The following is a 16,131-nucleotide window of genomic DNA, read 5'->3' on the forward strand; positions in this document are numbered from 1 at the left end:
AAACTAGTGCGAATCAGGGAGGGAGTAAACTGGAAGTCTGTTCCACCAACTCTGGTGGAATACGTACTATTATAAACCTTCTCGAGGTTGTGATAGAACTGTGCACACAAATCCTGGTTTACTGTATTGTTGCAGTAAACTAGTTTCCCTAACTGATAGTGTTCTATCATCTGGATTGCGGGGTGACAGAACTGGCAAAAATGACCTACCTACGTACCTAGGTTTAATAGATTCAAATATAAATCTAGCAAAGTCTACCCTATGCCGCTCTGAGGGGAATCTAGGATCTGTAGATGGGGTCCTAGCCGGTGTAGGATCAGCATGTCGGCGTTTTCTGATTTATGCAACATATAACTAGAAAAAATGCAGAACAATAACATATAAGGACAATAGGATGGTTTAAGGTGTACCTAGGAGGCATTGGAGGATGATTGAAGGAGTTTGGACAAGTTGAAGGCACTTTAGAGGGGAGAAATCGCCGGATTTGGAGAGAAAATCGCATGGAAAAACTTGAGTCGTGAACGAACAGAAAGTGTTCTATTCGTTTATGAAATTAGGGATTTAAGGCGCCTTAGACGATGCTTAAGGTGCCTTAAGTAGACTGTTGGAGGCGCCTCGGAGATCATCCGAGGCGCCTTTAGTTGAGGCGGCGAGAGATTTCCCGCCGTGATTGAGGGTGCCTCCCTCGTGTGGGAGGCGCCTCCGACTCGCGCCTATGTGTCTAACAGATATTTTTTAATTAAATTTTAAAAAATATTAAGTTAATTTAATTTTGAAAAAGATATTAAGTTAATTAAATTTTAAAAAAATATTAAGTTAATTAAATTTGAGAAATATTTAAGGTAATTGAATTTGAAGAATATTTAAGTTAATTGATTAAAGTTAATTGAATTTTGAAAAATGTTTACGTTAATTGAATTTGAAAAATATTTAAGTTAATTAAATTTGAAAAATATTTAAGTTTAATTGAATTTGAAAAATATTTAAGTTAATTAATTAAAGTTAATTGAATTTTAAAAAATATTTACGTTAATTGAATTTGAAAATATTTAAATTAATTAAATTTGAAAAATATTTAAGTTAATTGAATTTTAAAAATATTGAAGTTAATTGATTTTTTAAAAAATATTAAAGTTAATTGAATTTGAAAAATATTTAAGTTAAATTAAATTTGAAAAATATTGAAGTTAATTGATTTTGAAAAATATTTAAGTTAATTGAATTTTAAAAATATTGAAGTTAATTGATTTTTGAAAAATATTAAAGTTAATTGAATTTGAAAAATATTGAATTTAATTTGAATTTGAAAAATATTGAAGTTAATTGATTTTTGAAAAATATTAAAGTTAATTGAATTTGAAAAATATTTAAGTTAATTAAATTTGAAGAATATTGAAGTTAATTTTATTTAAATTTTAACATGATTTTTAAATAATTTTTAGAGTGATTTAAATAATTTTTCAAATAACGTGATTAATTTTAATCCTTAGTTATCTCACCCGATTTAGATTTTTCAATCAAGTGATCCTATAATTTTGTGAGATGAATTAGTTTTATTATAGGGTTTGGTTTAACTTTGTATTAGATTCAGGTTTAGCTTTGGGCTCAACAAATGGACATTCTTTGGATAAACTTCTGGGCTTTGGTGAGTCACTTGGACATCATTAAAGTAACCATGCCTTCGAGATTTTCCAAATAGTCCTATCCACTGAACTTAGTACAAAACCTTGGTCTAACTAGTTAGGATCCATAAAGGGTAGTTTCGGTCAATTTTACTTAGCCAAATGCACCAGGTCGAAGCCATATCTTCCTAGACATGCATAGACTAAGCTTCCCTAATGTACTATCATCCAATACTTCACCAGTACTGTGGGTCAAGTTAAACTTAGCTCTTTTTATTCTAGCCCTAATTACCCTACCGGGTAGGTCGCGTTCGGTTACCCTGTCGGGTAGATTTCTTTTGGAGGTGCCAGCTATTTTGGAGCCTCTCTTTATTTTCCATTATAACTTTTATTTAACTTACAGTTTGAATTATATTCCCCTTTATTTATTAGGATGGTTTTTATTTATTTATTATTTATTTATTTGTTAAGATTATTTTTATTTATTTATTAATTAAAATAATTTTTCTTTTTGCTCCCATGGATCATAGCCTCGATAAGATTTTTCAAGGTAATGTACTTGATCCTTGGGGACCCAATATTTACCAAGTCCAACTTGATTGACCAAGTTGGACTTGGGTACCCATGCTTGGACTAGTTTACTATTTGGTCTATTGACTAAGGATAGATAGAATCTATATTTCTTTTTGGATTTAAATCCTAATCCAGTTCTATTGTAAACGCCTCTTTGAGTCCTAAGAATTAGGTCAAGGTTCTTGGACCCCAAAGAAAACCGTTCTAGGGTCTTCTCTAAATCCTTGACCTGAGTTTTCAGACTAGAATTTTCTTCCTCAAGCTTTTGGACTTGAGTTGAATTTCCAGTCTGAACTGGGTCAGGCAAGGTTATGGGGTTAGTCGCTTCTTTAAGGGAAGTTACTTCCTTTAGAAGTGACTTGATTCGAACTTTGGACTTAGCTACTTTATGCATTAAATAATTGATTAAACTGTATAAACAACATTTACTTACAGAGGGGTTTGGCCCATCGGAAACGGATGCGGATCCATGGCTTCTCTCAAACTCGGCTTCCGATTCGTCCTTACTTTTGGTGTAGTCCCGGGCTGTCAATGCGAAGAGGCTTGCCTGCTCGACTTCTTCGTCGTCGGATTCCTCAGAAGAAGATTCGTCCCAAGTGGCCTTCAGAGCCTTCTTCCTTCTTGGTTTCTTTGGATCCTTTTGGTTCGGGCAGTTCGCCTTGATGTGCCCCTTCTGATTGCACCCGTAGCAAGTCACCTCGAATTTGACCTTTAAGCTTGATTGAGCTTCTTTGGTCTGGATAACCCTTTTGACATCCTTTTTGTTGAAGTCCTTCTTTTTGTAGAGTTTTTTCATCAGGTTGACGAATTCGCTTGTGAGCCCGTCGTCGTCTTCCGAATCTTGTTCCTCTTCTGATTCTTGTTCGGTTCTATGTTTTGATTTTGACTCGCGTGTTCTTCCTGTACCTGTAATCAAAGCCAACTCTTTCTCGGCCGGACGTGAGTTAGTCTGTTCATAAAGCTCAAACTCAGAAAACAACTCATTTAATTTAATAATAGAGAGATCCTTAGAAACCTTGTAGGCATCTACCATGGATGCCCACAAGGTGTTCCTCGGAAAGCCGTTTAAGGAGTACCTTATGATGTCCCGGTTATCTACCTTTTGTCCGATCGCATGGAGTCCATTTAGTAGTTTTTGAATTCGGGCGTGGAGTTGGCTAGCCGTCTCACCTTCCTGCATTTTAAAGTTATACAATTTATTAAATAACAAATCTCGCTTACTTACTTTGGTATCGGAGGTCCCTTCGTGAAGCTCGATCAGCTTCTTCCATAGCTCCTTGGCGCTCGAGAATGGACCGACGTGGTTTAGCTCCTCCTTTGTTAGTCTGCACTGGAGGGTACAAGTTGCTCTGGTATTTGCCTCCACCTTCTTGATTAATGCTGGTTCCCAGTCCTCGCAGGGTGTAGGTTTACCGTCTTTATCAGTTGGTACTTCTAATCCAATCTTGACGATCATCCACGTCTCGAACTGGATTTTCAGGAAGTTCTCCATTCTGCCCTTCCAGTAACCGAAGTCTTCTCCGGTGTTATAACCCTCTTCTTGGGCGATTGATGCCTTGCACGACAAAAACAATAAAATCTATTCCAAGACTTGGTCTTGGATTAGTAGTGCGGGAATAAAAAAAAAAATAAACTCGAATGGTGTTGCACCAGCTTCGAGCAAAACCAATTCAAGCGAGAAATAGATCGAAATATAGTAATTATACTAATTTCGGTCGACTCCGAAAAACTAAAAATACCATGAAAAAATTGCTTAATTGGTGGTTGCACCAAATAGAAGCGACCTCGTTCTGATACCAATTGTTGGATCGAAAGCGCTAGAGGGGGGAGGGGGGGGTGAATAGCGCTCGTGGCTTTCACTCGTTTCGGATTCGTAAAACTCGAGTAATGATGCAGCGGAAATAAAATAATCACACAGAGAGACACAATGAGTTACTTGGTTCGGAGTCTGTGGCGACTCCTACTCCAAGGCCCGCGATCGTTGATCGCTTTCTGTGGGCAACAACTATAATATCGTAAATGAGAGTACAACTTTTAAGTACAATATTAAAACTGGAATATAGATTATACTGACGAAGAAAATCACTATCTTGAAGCTTCGAGTCGTCGGGGTCTTGTCGTGGCTCAACCGGATCGTCTTATTAGCAGCACACAGGAGAAGGATCTCTAGAGAATTGATTGTTGAAGTGCTGCCTCGACAACCCATTTTATATACTGCTGAGGGCGCCTCCAAACATGTCCGAGGCGCCTCCAGGCTGCCCGAGTCACACGCGTGGATCAACACAGAACTGGTCACACTTATCTGGTCGCACTTATCTGCTTTAAGGCGCCTCCAAGCCTCTTCAAGGCGCCTTCAAGCCTTGGTCCAAGGCGCCTCCAAGACTGCTTCACAGCCAGCTCCCGCTTTGCACCCGAGGCACCTCCAAGCTCCATGGAGGCGCCTCAGACACTGTTCATCCGAGGCTTAAGGTTGGTTTTTTGTCCTTGCAAGATGCGTCAGTCCCAAAACAACAGCATACCTTGCAAGACAATGTTAGCACACATAAAATATAGTAGAAACAGTAATTGACAGTCTCCGGACTGTCCGGGTCTGACTTCAGATTTCCGACCGGAAACCCTAGGTCGACTCGACGCCTACTGTTCCCTCTGCGGGAAACGCGTCCTCACCTACTCTACTCAAGAGAGTTACCTGATGCCAGTCCGGTCCTCCAGACCGACTGGACTTTCTGCCTAGGGTTATCACCCCCTAGGACCTAGGGTTACCGCCCCCTAGGGTTTTTCTCCACCTAGGGTTACCACCCCCTAGGACCTAATGTTACCCCCCCTTAGGATTTTCACCACCTAGGGTTACCACCCCCTAGGACCTAAGGTTACCGCCCCTTAGGGTTTTCTACCACCTAGGGTTACGACCCCCTAGGACCTAGGGTTACCACCCCCTAGGGTTTTTCACCTGCCTAACAGCAGTTAGGACTTTCCTGCAATCTCATTTAAGCACATTAGATAACAAGGAACCTTAACTTTGAATCCCTTTACCATTATCAAAACTTAGATTCGATCGTCGGATGCTTCTCGCACCAACAATATATATTTATTTTCACAACAATAGAATATTTGTAATAGTATTTGTGAAATTTTAAAAGTATTTAATGATGCAATCGAACAACTTTCCGATATTTATTATCCCACTGCTCAATTAGTTTTAGAAAATTTTTCTAATACAGTATTAGTTTTAAATGAATATATTAATAATGAATCTTTATCTCCTTGTATCTTAATTATGAAAACTAAATATGAAAATTATTTTTATTTTATTCCTGAAATTTATTTAATTGCATTTGCTTTAGATCCTAAATTTAAATGAGAAGTTTTACAAGAAATGTTAACTTTATATTATGACATTTTAATTCCAATTAAAGATGATTCTTCTTCTTCTTCTTCTTCTTCTTCTTCTTCTTATCTAGTTAATATTATATATAATGTTAGAATTTATCTATATGATATTTATAATCAATATTATGTAAAATATGGAACACAAATTAATATTTCTGAAATACAACAAACTATTAGTAGTAATTTAAAATTTACAAAAGCACAACTTTTATTAAAAGAACGAACAAAACATCCACGAGGATCCTCAATTTCCACACAGGAACTTGAAAATTATTTTACGACTTCTTTTGATTTTAATGAAGCAGATAGCGAAAATTTCGATATCTTAAAGTGGTGGTCACAGAAGACTCAAAGCTTTCCCATCTTCTTCGTGATCACCAAAGAAATTTTAGCTTGTTCAGTGTCAACTGTTGCTGTGGAGAAAACGTTTAGTGTCAGCAGTAACATATTAGATAAACAACGATCAACTTTGTCTCCCGACTCATTGGAAGCCTAAGCATTACTGGACAATTGGACTAGAACGGAGAAAAGAATCCAAGGAATGCAACTTTCAGATGACGAAATTAAAGATTTTGATATTGAAGGAATAAATATGACAGGAATGAGAAATGGAAGTGAGTGACAATGTAAAGGATAAAAATGTAAAGAACTACGTGGGCTTTGATTCCCCTATACTCTAAGGGATACATAGGCAACTTAAATAAGTGCAAGCCCTTTTTCTACAATAAATTTTTAATTTTAATTTTTAATTTTTAATTTTTTAACATAATAATCTTGAACCGTGGTGAACCGTGAACCGTAATCATCTTGGGTGGTTAAGGTTAAGGGTCGACCTACCTAGAACCGTCAAACCGGCGGTTTCGAACCGTTGAACCATCGGTTTCGAACCGTTGAACCATCGGTTTCAAACCGTGGTTAGGTCTACAAGAGGGCCTAGGCCTAAAGTGGACAATATCATGTCATTGTGAAGATATATAAATATCTTTCAACAATAACAAATGATATCAAAGTCATGATCCAGACAAGATGTCATATGGGGTGGCCTTGAATGAAGTTGAGGGTAGACCTGAACTAGGTCAGGGTGTCCGAATGCTCGTTGGGAGGCCCGAACTAGGTCAGGGTGACCGGACGCGGATGCTCGCAGGGAGGCCTCGGAGCAAGTCAGGGTGACCGAATGCTCGTGGGGAGACAAGGAGCAGGTCAAAAGTGACAGGACGCGGATACTTGCAAGGAGACCCAGAACAAGTAAAGGTGATCGGATACTGGCAGAAAGGCCCCGGAGCAGATCAGGGTGACCAGATATTCGTGGGGAGGCTCGGAGTAGGTCAGGGTGATCGGATGTTCGCGGGGAGACTCAGATCAGGTCAAGAGTGATCGGACGCAGATGCCTACGGGGAGACCCGGAACATGTCAGAGTGACCGGATGCTCATGAGAAGGTCCGAAGCAGGTCAAGAGTGACCGGATACTTACAAGGAGGTCCGGACCATGAGAATAATTGTGCTTCTTCGTTTGAGAAGAAGATTGTTGAGATTCAATCAAAGTCTCATATTGGAAAGATTTAGAAAAAATAATGAGTTTAAAAGGATGTATGATATCTTTATTGATATGAGACATTTTGAATAGAGCCCAAGAATAAAGTCATGAAGGTCTATACTCAAAATAGATAAATATTATCTAATGAAGATATATAGATATCCTTTTATATAATAATATATTGTTGAAACTTATTCATTTAATTAATTTTCATATATTAAATGAATATAAATACGCTTTCATCAGGATAAATATCAAACCATATTGTCCCGAGATCTTCCTCTGATGTTTTATTTACGGTGAGATGTTGATTGAAGAAGAAAAGAGATATAGGATAGGGGGAAAATTACAAGGGAAAATGAAACGCTTAGAAAAGAGGGAAAAAGGTAAGGGGAAAAAAAACCAGTACACTACAGTGAATTTGCAACGGCTACAACGGCTAGAGGTCGCAGCCTCAAGCAAAGTCACCCGCAAGCGAGGCAGCTTGTAGGCACCATGATTGACCTCCTGGCCGCAAGCTGCCTCGCTCACGTCCATGAATGAACTCGCTCATGAAACCTAGTGGCGGTGAATTCACTGGACAAAAGGCGATAACGTTCGCCCCCAGCGTACCCGTGGACCTTGCCCAAGGCGATCACGAGGGAAGTTAATCACGGTAGCCGAAGGGGTTAAGGGCGCAGTGGACTGAGGGACACGGGGATAAGAGATTTACGCCCTTGCTACCGCCACGATTCGAACCCACGTTCTCATTGGACAAACTTCTACACCCCAACCACTTCGGATAACCCCGTGGAACTAGTGGCGGTAACTTCACGTCTACGTGGTTGCTTGAGGGCGCTGTGATCGACTTCACGGCCGCAAGCAACCTCACTCACAACCATGAGAAACCTCACAGAGGTTACTAGTGACCTCAAATCGCTCTAAGAGATTCAAACTAGCAAGGCAACAGATAGACAAGGAAAGGAAAATTTATTCCACTTAATTTTCAATCCGTCTATTATTTTATAATGAATATTTTACAATAGAAAGATAGATAATAAAAGGCTAAGCCTATTGTCAGTTGGTTCAGGAATAAAAAAGAAGCAATAATTTGTTCACAGGCAGCGACATCGACATTTTTTTTTACCTTAAGTGGCGACAAGACAACACAACACCAAAGGATGATAAAATAGAGGCTCAAGTCGAGCATAACTCTTTCTAATGGAGATAATGACAAAATACAATTAAACTACCAGTAACGATAACTCAAGTGCATAAAAACCCAAAATCAAGGGCTTACGTCGAAGGAAAATAATGCATCACATGGTCAACAACCCATAATACCCTCTCTGCAGAGATGTAAGGCATTTTAAGCGCGTTAAAATTATTTTTAAAAGTAGCTAAGCATCAAAGCATTTTAAATATGCTCTATTTTATATAGCTTTGCAAACTTAATATACTTACCATTTGTAATAATAAGTAAAAACACTGGTCACATAAAACAGACAAATCAAACTGGTTTAATGTTTCACGTCAAAGCTGCCAATAAAATGATAATGAAGGAAGCAAGTTTACAAGAGTCGATACAGGGAAAAAACCAGAACCCAAACAGTTCAATTAATGGATTGGAACATACCAAAACACACCAGTCTGTTTGCAACATAACGATTACTATCGAACCTAATACGCCTTCGAAGGTACACGCCACGTTGCTGGATAGGAAAGCTGGGAGTCGAGATCAATGCATGATGCATCATTGTAGTGAATGCAACAGAACCTACCAAATGTTCCAAGTACAATAACACAAATTTAAAAGGTACTGCTGACAGAAAGGAAACCTAAACTTATATCGTAGGAAGGAAAAGAAGTAAAACTTACTCATCAAATCCAGTATTAAGCTTGTCGCTCCCTGGACAGGGACCTACCGGAAGGATGGTATCCATAATCATCTCCTACTGCCTCACCCTCCTCACGTTGATCTGCATCTGCATACCCATATTGATTTTGATAATAATCAGGCTGACGCTGATCGTAAGACCCATGTTCATAATAATCCATTTCATGTCGCTTTGACCTCTCAATGTGTTCCACAGGCTTAACTGGTGGAGGATGATCATACTGTTTCTGACCCTGGGACTCATCATACTGATTGTAGTCGCGTTCATGCTCCGGATTTCGTAGTCCATCATACCATTCTTGCCCATTTCCATGCTCAATATTTCTGTCTCTTGCGCCAGACCTCTCCCTGCCATGCTTTGACTCATTACCATATTCAGAATCCTTGTCATGAAAATAACCGCGTTCTCTTTCATAACCGGCTTGATCATAGTCCCTTTCTCGCTCCCGGTCTCTATCACGTGGACGATCACGTTCGCGCTCACGGTCATAATCACGACCACGGTCCCTTTCCCTCTCTTTGCCACGAGCTCGATCACGGTCTCGACCACGATCTCTCTCCCTCTCTCTCTCTTTATCCTTTTCCTTGTCTCTCTCTCTTTCTCTGTTTCTATCTCGATCCTTTTGATGGTGGTGCCTGTCCTCTCTCGGCTCCCGGGTCCTTTCATGGGAACGTTCATGAGGTCTGTCATCTCTCTCACGATCCCGCCCCCGATCTCGAGATTTCTCCCTGCCAAGGTTAGTTAAAATACTGATGATGTTCTACAAAATTAATTCACTTAAAATTCCACCAACTTTTCTGGAAAATGAAAAGGTTGTCATACTGATCCAGATAACGATCATACCTTGCCCTTGGCTCCTCTGATCTAGAATGATCTGAAGTAAGTTGTTGCTGCTCCCTGGTTGAAGTGTAAATCCATTTATAGGGAGGAGACTGATTATTAATAATGCAAGATAACATATTCGACATGAAGTAAAGTGTATCAAGTTGTCATCGAACTATGGAGATACAAGAAAGACTGGAAAAAACACAAAGTGATAGGCTTTTCAATGGAACTTTAGTAAATTATATCCAATGCACAAGAAACAGAACTGGTAAAGTATCTCCAGTGCATGAGCTACCGAACAGCCTTTAAGAAATTCATAGTTGCAAGACTCAAACATCACCAATTGTAGGTTCCAAAGCAAGTAAAAGAAAACCAGCATGTATCCATTGTTACTGACTTTCTGACCATATTGCACAAAAAAAATATATGATTAAAACTCAACCTTGATCATTAAACTTTGCTAGTCCCACCTGTTAGAGAGATCCAAGTAAAATTATGTGGTTAAAGAAAATCCAAAAGAAACAACCACAACTTTCCCTTAAAAAAGAGCTTCACGATGTGGGATAGAGTTTCAAAGGCTCAAGAAGATGAGCTCCGAAACATTCCACAACAGCCGTAATACTCAAGCAATTCTAGCAGAGTATGTATAATATATGCTTGCTAATTGTTCTTTGCAAAGACAATAATCAATAAAAATTAACCAGCATATTTTCCAATTAAGGGGATCTGTATTTATTGAGAAAATCTATGAATGTACAAAAATAAGAAATTACATCATTACCTGCCGGAATGCTTCTGGGCCAATTCTTCACCTCCAGTCCTGGTTGTACCAAGTCCACCACCCAATCTTCGAGGCCTCCAATTTGGCACAGTTCTTCCACGCTCAACATCAACAAGAACTCGTCTATTATCGAGTTTCCTTCCATCAGCTTGCTTGTATGCGGCTGAATGATGCACAAACAATGTCACAAACATCATAAGTTGCAAATCTGACTTTCAAATGGACAGTATTTATTTCAGTACATACATTTCATGTCACGTGTATGCACATATTCAATGAACGCGTATCCTCTTGGTTTATTTGTTTCCTTATCTGTAACCAAACGTACCTGACAAAGCAACATTATCATAAAGCAAAATATCCTCAAGTGGCACAGAAATATCTGACTATTTTTGCATATTCTCAATGGCACGACAAATAGGCACCTATGCCCTCAATAGCCGTGCTCACCTTAACAGGTGTACAGGTTCACCATGCCAGATTGAGTTGACAGAGCAGAAAACCAACGTATGTTCCAGAAGAATTAAATACTTTTTCACCCCCTTACCAGGGTATATTAAGAATAACAATAAAATTGGAAATGTCCAAGTAGGGTACGCCAGAAACCTTCTGAAACCAAAAACCCTCTGAAGGATGAAAACATTTTCCAATTATCCATTTAAATTTGTTGAGAATGCATTCTTCATTAGAATCACCACCAATGCTCAGTTGTATTGCATTAAAAATCCAAGGGAAAATTAGAAAAGTTTTAATCCCTTCACGAGGTACCTTGATTTATTACCTGATTACCTTTGTCGACCCAAGGATAAGGCAGAATGACTGTAGTGAGTAGCAACTATATTGAGTTATTGACCAAAAAGGAAATTTAAGAGTGCCCATTGTAAACATTCTGAGTTGAAGAATCTGAATCTTTCTCACCGCAAGTATTTATTCCTTTGAAACCAACCAAATGCACCACAAACCTATACGCAACTAAAGAAATACCTGTGCTACTCACAAAGTCTTCACAAAGCAAGATCTTCTGGCTTCTCTAAAAGGCAGTAATCAAAAACCCAATATATCAAAGAACTCATTGCACCACCTATGGCTAGTATACCTGTCATAGCCCCTATACTTGGCTGTGCACAAAGCTTCTAACTTTGTCTCATTATTAAGAGATTTTTCAACTGGCAATAAAGTTTGGAGCAAGAGCAGAGTGGCATGAATATATCGTAGAAAATAACTTAAATATAGTACCTGATGTCCCAGCAAAGTTAATGTGAAAGAATGTTTCATGGCCACCTTTTTGTAGCTAGGACAGTAGAGGAGTCTCAAAACACCCAATATATATAATATCCATGACATCCAACCACCCAACTTACCCAAGCTTCACCAAAGTAATAAAGAAAAAATTCCCCAGTCACAACCCCTCCCTTTGTTTGGATGCAAAGCAAAAAAAATGGAAATTGTTTTGTTGATGTCTTTTTGTTCACAAAAGAAAAACATAAAATCTGGTCAGGCTGCACGAAGCAAAATAGTTGCATGACCAACCTACAGATAATACACACTGTGACAAAAATATGTTTCCAAAAAATCCTTGGCACCTATCCTAATATAACGAAAAACCAACCATGAGTTCCAAAAGTATATGTTTCTCTTGGTTACCTAGGACCAATGAAAATTCGGATAAACATGCAGTAGATTGATATTTGTATGATGATTTACAAAAACAGCTGGGCTAGAACATACTTTTAGTGCCTGATTTGAAATAAATTCTTACCCATGTTAAGAGCAATAGCACAAGCTCCTCACAATAGAAGTCATGCATACTTACCCTCTTAATTGGTCCATAAGTTTCAAACTCCCTCTTGATCCGGTGTTCAGTTGTTTCATAGTTCTGCACAAGAATATTGGGCATTGTCAGGTGAATAAATATCTCTTAAAAAAACAAACCCCAAAATGCAGGAATCATACAAGCCTGGCAACAAAAAGTGTCTTGTATGGATCACCGGTAGCATTTGGATCTTTAGATGGATCATCTGTAAGAAAATATTAATGATTTTCAGCACAATTAATGCTCGATGAGATCAAGCCAGAGTTTTTCAGCACATTCTTATAGATCCAAATCAATTACATTTTTCCAAGCTTTCAGCAACCTGTCTTGCACCCTCTTCAAGGCGTACTTGTCGAATTCTAGCTCTTCTTTGGACCTAAAACCAAATAAATAGAATGCAGAATGATATACATAAGAAACACTAGGTGACAGAAAATACAATGTATGTTTGATGAATATGAAAGTGGGTGAAATCCATAAAATGGTTAACAAAAAGGACCAACATTTAAAGATCATGGCAACCTAACAATAGTGGGTATTAAAAGACCATGACAATATGTGCTGGTACACAGTGTGTAGACTAAATGATTTCATGGCATCCTACTAGAACAGAAAACAAACAAGCAAATTCAGACTACATACAATTCAGCTTAAGCGACACAATGTAGCATATGTGTATGTATAGAGAACAAGATTTAGTATATTATTCCATGTAGAGTATCAATCTCTATTGAGAGAGTACATTTACTTTAGAAACCGTACCATGCTAACACTCAACAAACATTGAAGCATGCCAACATGAATGTGAATGAATTTTATTCTTTTCAGCTCTCTCCAGTTTGCTTCTTTACTTCCAAACTAGATTATAGCAGCTAGACAATCAATTTTATCAAAATCTCAGAGAAATATTTTATAATTAATACTATTTCATATTAAGTTATAATTGATAAATATATTAAGATTAATCTCATTAATTAATATGAATTTATAACTAATAGCATTAATATAGGTATATATAAATATGATGTTCGAAATAATTAATATCAATATAAAGCATTATAATTACACTAATATCAATTAACTAAAATTAGATGTTAGCTAAATTTAATATTAAAGTTAATTATTGACAAAAATTAATTAATAATTTATATATCAATATTAATCTGTTTAATAAATATAAAATTATTAAGCTATAAGCTTTATTATAAATTATGTTAACAATTAATGAAAATTTATTAACAAATTACAAACTATTAACAATTTATAAGTTATATGCTATTAACTAACATTACATGTTTAACTTATTCTAAACTGGTTTTTAAAAAACTTTTAAAAAATATTATTAACTGTTAACAATTTATCCTTACATTATAGTTATTCACTTATAATAAATTGACAAGTTATAGAAAAACACTAACTTAATATTTTAAGGGCTGCTTAACTACTCAACCTCGACACTGGACCCCCACCCCATAATATTTCAGGGGTCTGCTTAACTGCTCAACCTCGACACCCCACCCCCACCCCACCACCACCCCTGTGATCTTGAGATATCCACATAGGTCCTCTTGAGACAGTCTAGTGACTAGCACATAAAATGCTGCCAAATTGAGGTCTGGAGTTCAAATCTCAGCATAGTTGAGAAAAATGTCTCCCTTATGCGTCGGTCACTATTCCAAGGGCTAGTAGCCACCCGTGATTTATCTTCTCCGAGTTAGCCTACGGACAGATTGGCAGGGCGCTGGGGGCGAGCACGCCTTTTGCCAACTTGAGATATCCACACAAACCAACTCTCCTAGAAGAAGGGTGACGGGGAAGAATTGCATCCCAACCTCTCCACTCTTCATCCAAACCTCACTAATATCATGTATGGGTCTCTCTCTCTCTCTTTATCTCAGTTGGTATCAAATGACACGGGTCCATCCTGACTCGTATCACCATGTTTAAGGCAGCACTGTTATTGCTCACAGTGCGGGCACTAAGTTGACCAATGGAACAAGAAGTTTTGTCTGTGCCAATTGAAACAGCATGTTATTTTAATCAACAGCAAAGACACAGTCAAAAAAAATCCCAATGGATTGGTAATTTAAATCAGTTTTCAAGAGAACAATCAATACAAGTAAAGATGATTTCCATCTACAGTTGATCGTGAAGAAAAATGGAAAGAGATGCAAGTTTCTTAACACTTGCCAATAAGCATAACAACCTATTGAAAAAACTTCAAAACTGATATAGAGATTTATTTATCTTATTTAAGAATCTTAATATAACAGAAGAACATCTATCATAATCACAATCCAATTCCTCATTATCACACTTGTTACTCTTATAATCTGAATTAGATTATACCTCATGAATTTCTATTAATACAAAGGTATAAGTGACTTTGGAATTCTTCCTCAATTAACTTTCCATAAGCTGTAAAGGTTACATTATGATGCAGAAACTCAACCCAACCAAGCAGTTAGACCAGGAAAACCATCAGCTAGACCGCTAGGAGCAGCCATTTGTTCAAGTTATTAAATTGTTTCTATCTAAAACAGATAATGGCCTGATTAGCCTTCAAAACTGGCCAATCTGACCACATGTGAATTAGTTTGTATAGTTAAAATTTTGATATGCAGATTTATTTATTTTAATTCTCTAATTTTTGGTTTTGTTATGATATTTGTATTGCACAGGATCCTAAGATACTACATAGTCAAGAATTAATTTTTCCCAAAATTGTGAAACTACTATAGAAATTAACAAAATACATATCTAACCCGAGTTTCACCCTCAACTATTGGCGGAGCATATTCAGGATCAGTTGGTTCAGCAAAATGGCTAACAAATTGTGCCATCCCTTCAGAAAAAAACAGAAGATTAATTTCAGTGAATTCTATTGGTCAAAACCATACAAAAAATAAACCAAAACTAATAAAAATACAATACCAGTGTAGGGAGGGCATTTCCTTTTCTCTGGAGGAGGTTTATACTCCAACGGCAGACGTGGCTCAAAAAGCTTCAATAGATTAGCAGTAAGGCCAGTTGGATGGCTTTGCCCAATCTGTATAGAGGAAAAGGTATAAAAACAAGCCTATTAAACCTTAAAAAAACAACATATTCTACAGAAACAAGTAAACCAGATTAAATGAGATAAACAATAAGTGTTTATCAGGAAGAAAAACAAGAGCAACCATCGTGTATGAATGTAAACACCAGAACCAAATTGACTTTTTCTATGATTGAATCTAAACCAACTAGCAAACCATACAGCAGATCCACCCTCGAAAAATCATGCATAATAAAAGAGATCTACAGCTAGTGCCGGAATCGAAGAAGGATAAAACTAAACCCTAAAAGGATCGTGGGCGATCAACCTAAAACGACCAAATCGAAAACAGTGCAGGATCGATCAAAGCAAGAAAACGGAAAGAAGGTACTCGGGAATTACAAGCTTCAACTGGAGGACGTTGGCTCGATTCTGGGCTTTGGTGCGGGCCTGGGGGTTGTTGCGATTCAGGGGGTCGTTGAAGTCTCCCATCCTCCTCGAGTCCGGAAGCCAACACGCCAAGAAGAGGAATCGATCGCTTTACCTCAAAGACGGAGAAGACAAGATCGAGCGTCTCCCCTCGCCTCGCGGCGGTCCTTCGTTCTCCTTTCGGCGTGCGAGGGTCGGAATGAAGAATAAATATTAAATAGTAGGGGTTGTGTTGCGATCCGAGATGGCTTTT

General features: G+C 37.9%; 1 protein-coding gene across 1 annotated transcript; it reads right to left on the minus strand.

Moving 5' to 3' along the window:
- Positions 1 to 8,614: 8,614 nt before the first annotated feature.
- LOC122021921 (U1 small nuclear ribonucleoprotein 70 kDa-like) lies at positions 8,615 to 16,085 on the minus strand. Its single transcript, XM_042580099.1, has 11 exons — positions 15,852 to 16,085; positions 15,350 to 15,464; positions 15,181 to 15,260; positions 12,716 to 12,791; positions 12,556 to 12,620; positions 12,416 to 12,478; positions 10,849 to 10,930; positions 10,603 to 10,765; positions 9,840 to 9,893; positions 8,977 to 9,724; positions 8,615 to 8,875 (listed from the first exon to the last, which is right to left on the minus strand). Exons 1-10 carry the CDS (start codon positions 15,939 to 15,941, stop codon positions 8,992 to 8,994), a joined length of 1,521 nt encoding a protein of 506 aa, XP_042436033.1. The 5' UTR covers positions 15,942 to 16,085; the 3' UTR covers positions 8,615 to 8,875; positions 8,977 to 8,991.
- Between the last annotated feature and the right edge of the window lie 46 nt (positions 16,086 to 16,131).

This window comes from Zingiber officinale, chromosome 9A, assembly GCF_018446385.1.
Source record: "Zingiber officinale cultivar Zhangliang chromosome 9A, Zo_v1.1, whole genome shotgun sequence".
In the NCBI taxonomy this organism is placed as follows: Eukaryota; Viridiplantae; Streptophyta; class Magnoliopsida; order Zingiberales; family Zingiberaceae; genus Zingiber; species Zingiber officinale.

Bases quoted from the DNA above. Each gene is read 5' to 3' on its own strand.
- LOC122021921 (XM_042580099.1), bottom strand. From the start codon at position 15,941: ATGGGAGACTTCAACGACCCCCTGAATCGCAACAACCCCCAGGCCCGC. The intron at 12,621-12,715 runs GTAATTGATTTG...ATTTTCTTACAG, and splicing joins TGCTGAAAGCTTGGAAAAAT to ATGATCCATCTAAAGATCCA. The intron at 10,766-10,848 runs GTATGTACTGAA...TGCATCATTCAG, and splicing joins GCATACACGTGACATGAAAT to CCGCATACAAGCAAGCTGAT.